The sequence below is a fragment of the Lottia gigantea genome (assembly GCF_000327385.1).
Source record: "Lottia gigantea unplaced genomic scaffold LOTGIsca_2335, whole genome shotgun sequence".
Lineage (NCBI taxonomy): Eukaryota > Metazoa > Mollusca > Gastropoda > Lottiidae > Lottia > Lottia gigantea.
In genome coordinates, this window is record NW_008708666.1 from 1 (window position 1) to 1,078 (window position 1,078).

The 1,078-nt window shown below is 24.6% G+C and overlaps 1 protein-coding gene across 1 annotated transcript; it reads right to left on the reverse strand.

The window, feature by feature from the left end:
• Positions 1-233: 233 nt before the first annotated feature.
• Positions 234-778, reverse strand: LOTGIDRAFT_176643 (hypothetical protein; the record flags this gene model as incomplete). The annotated part of the gene is made up of 2 exons (XM_009055130.1): positions 234-424; positions 640-778. 2 exons carry the CDS (start codon positions 776-778, stop codon positions 234-236), a joined length of 330 nt encoding a protein of 109 aa, XP_009053378.1.
• Between the last annotated feature and the right edge of the window lie 300 nt (positions 779-1,078).

Consider the following 1,078-nt stretch of genomic DNA (forward strand, 5'->3'; position numbering starts at 1 on the left):
CGGCTAATTCATCTTCATTCATACCTGGAATAATATTATCTATTAGCTGTTTAAGATCTATTTTTTGTTTTGTTATCTTATCATCTAATTTAGATATTAATGATTTTAAATTTTCTAATTGAGTTTTATCTACTAAATTGAGTAATTGTTGTTGAATGGCGACTATTTCACTATTATCATTGAGTTTGGTTTCTAATTCAGTTAATTTTTCTTCACTTATACCTGGTTTAACATTATCTATTAAGGTCTATTTTTTGTTTTGTTATCTTATCATATAATTTAGATATTAATAATTTTAAATGTTCTAATTGAGTTTTATCTACTACATTAAGTAATTGTTGTTTAATACCAACTATTTGTTTTTGTATTTCACTATTATCAATAAGTTTAGTTTCTAATGTTGTTAATTTATCTTCACTTATACCTGGATTAATATTGGCTATTAGTTGTTTAAGATCTATTTTTTGTTTTGTAATCTTATCATCTCAATTAGATATTAATGAACTTAAAGGTTGTAATTGAGTTTTATCTACTACATTAAGTCATTGTTCTTCAATAAAACTTTTCAAACTTGTTACTTCTTGTTGTAACTTATTATCATCAATAAAATATTTATTATTTATTTGTCGTTTGAAGTACCTTTCACATCGCCTGTTCTTTCTTTTAAATGTTCTTTATTTACTTTAATCAAATTTAATTGATCCATTAAATATTTCTTGTGAACAGCATCATAATCATTTTCTGGTAACTTTAAATTAGTTATGGTAAAATTATTCATATCTAAATCACCTTGAAGTTTGTCTCCAATTTGATCCACAAATTAAGGTTTTGCTTTATTTATCCATGCTGTTGTGTTAGGTTTTTTAGTATCTAAAGGTAAAGAACCTAATCCAAATTTATTCGCCATTATGACCATATTTCATCAAACACTTTGACTTTTAAAAAATGTTTCTTTTTTCTAAATTCTTTATGAATTTCATCCGCCAATCCCATACCCAATTTCATCTTTGCTTTTAACAGTTTTATGATCAGAGCCCTTTGAATTCTCTCTTTAAAAGTTGGATTTGGAATATTTTCA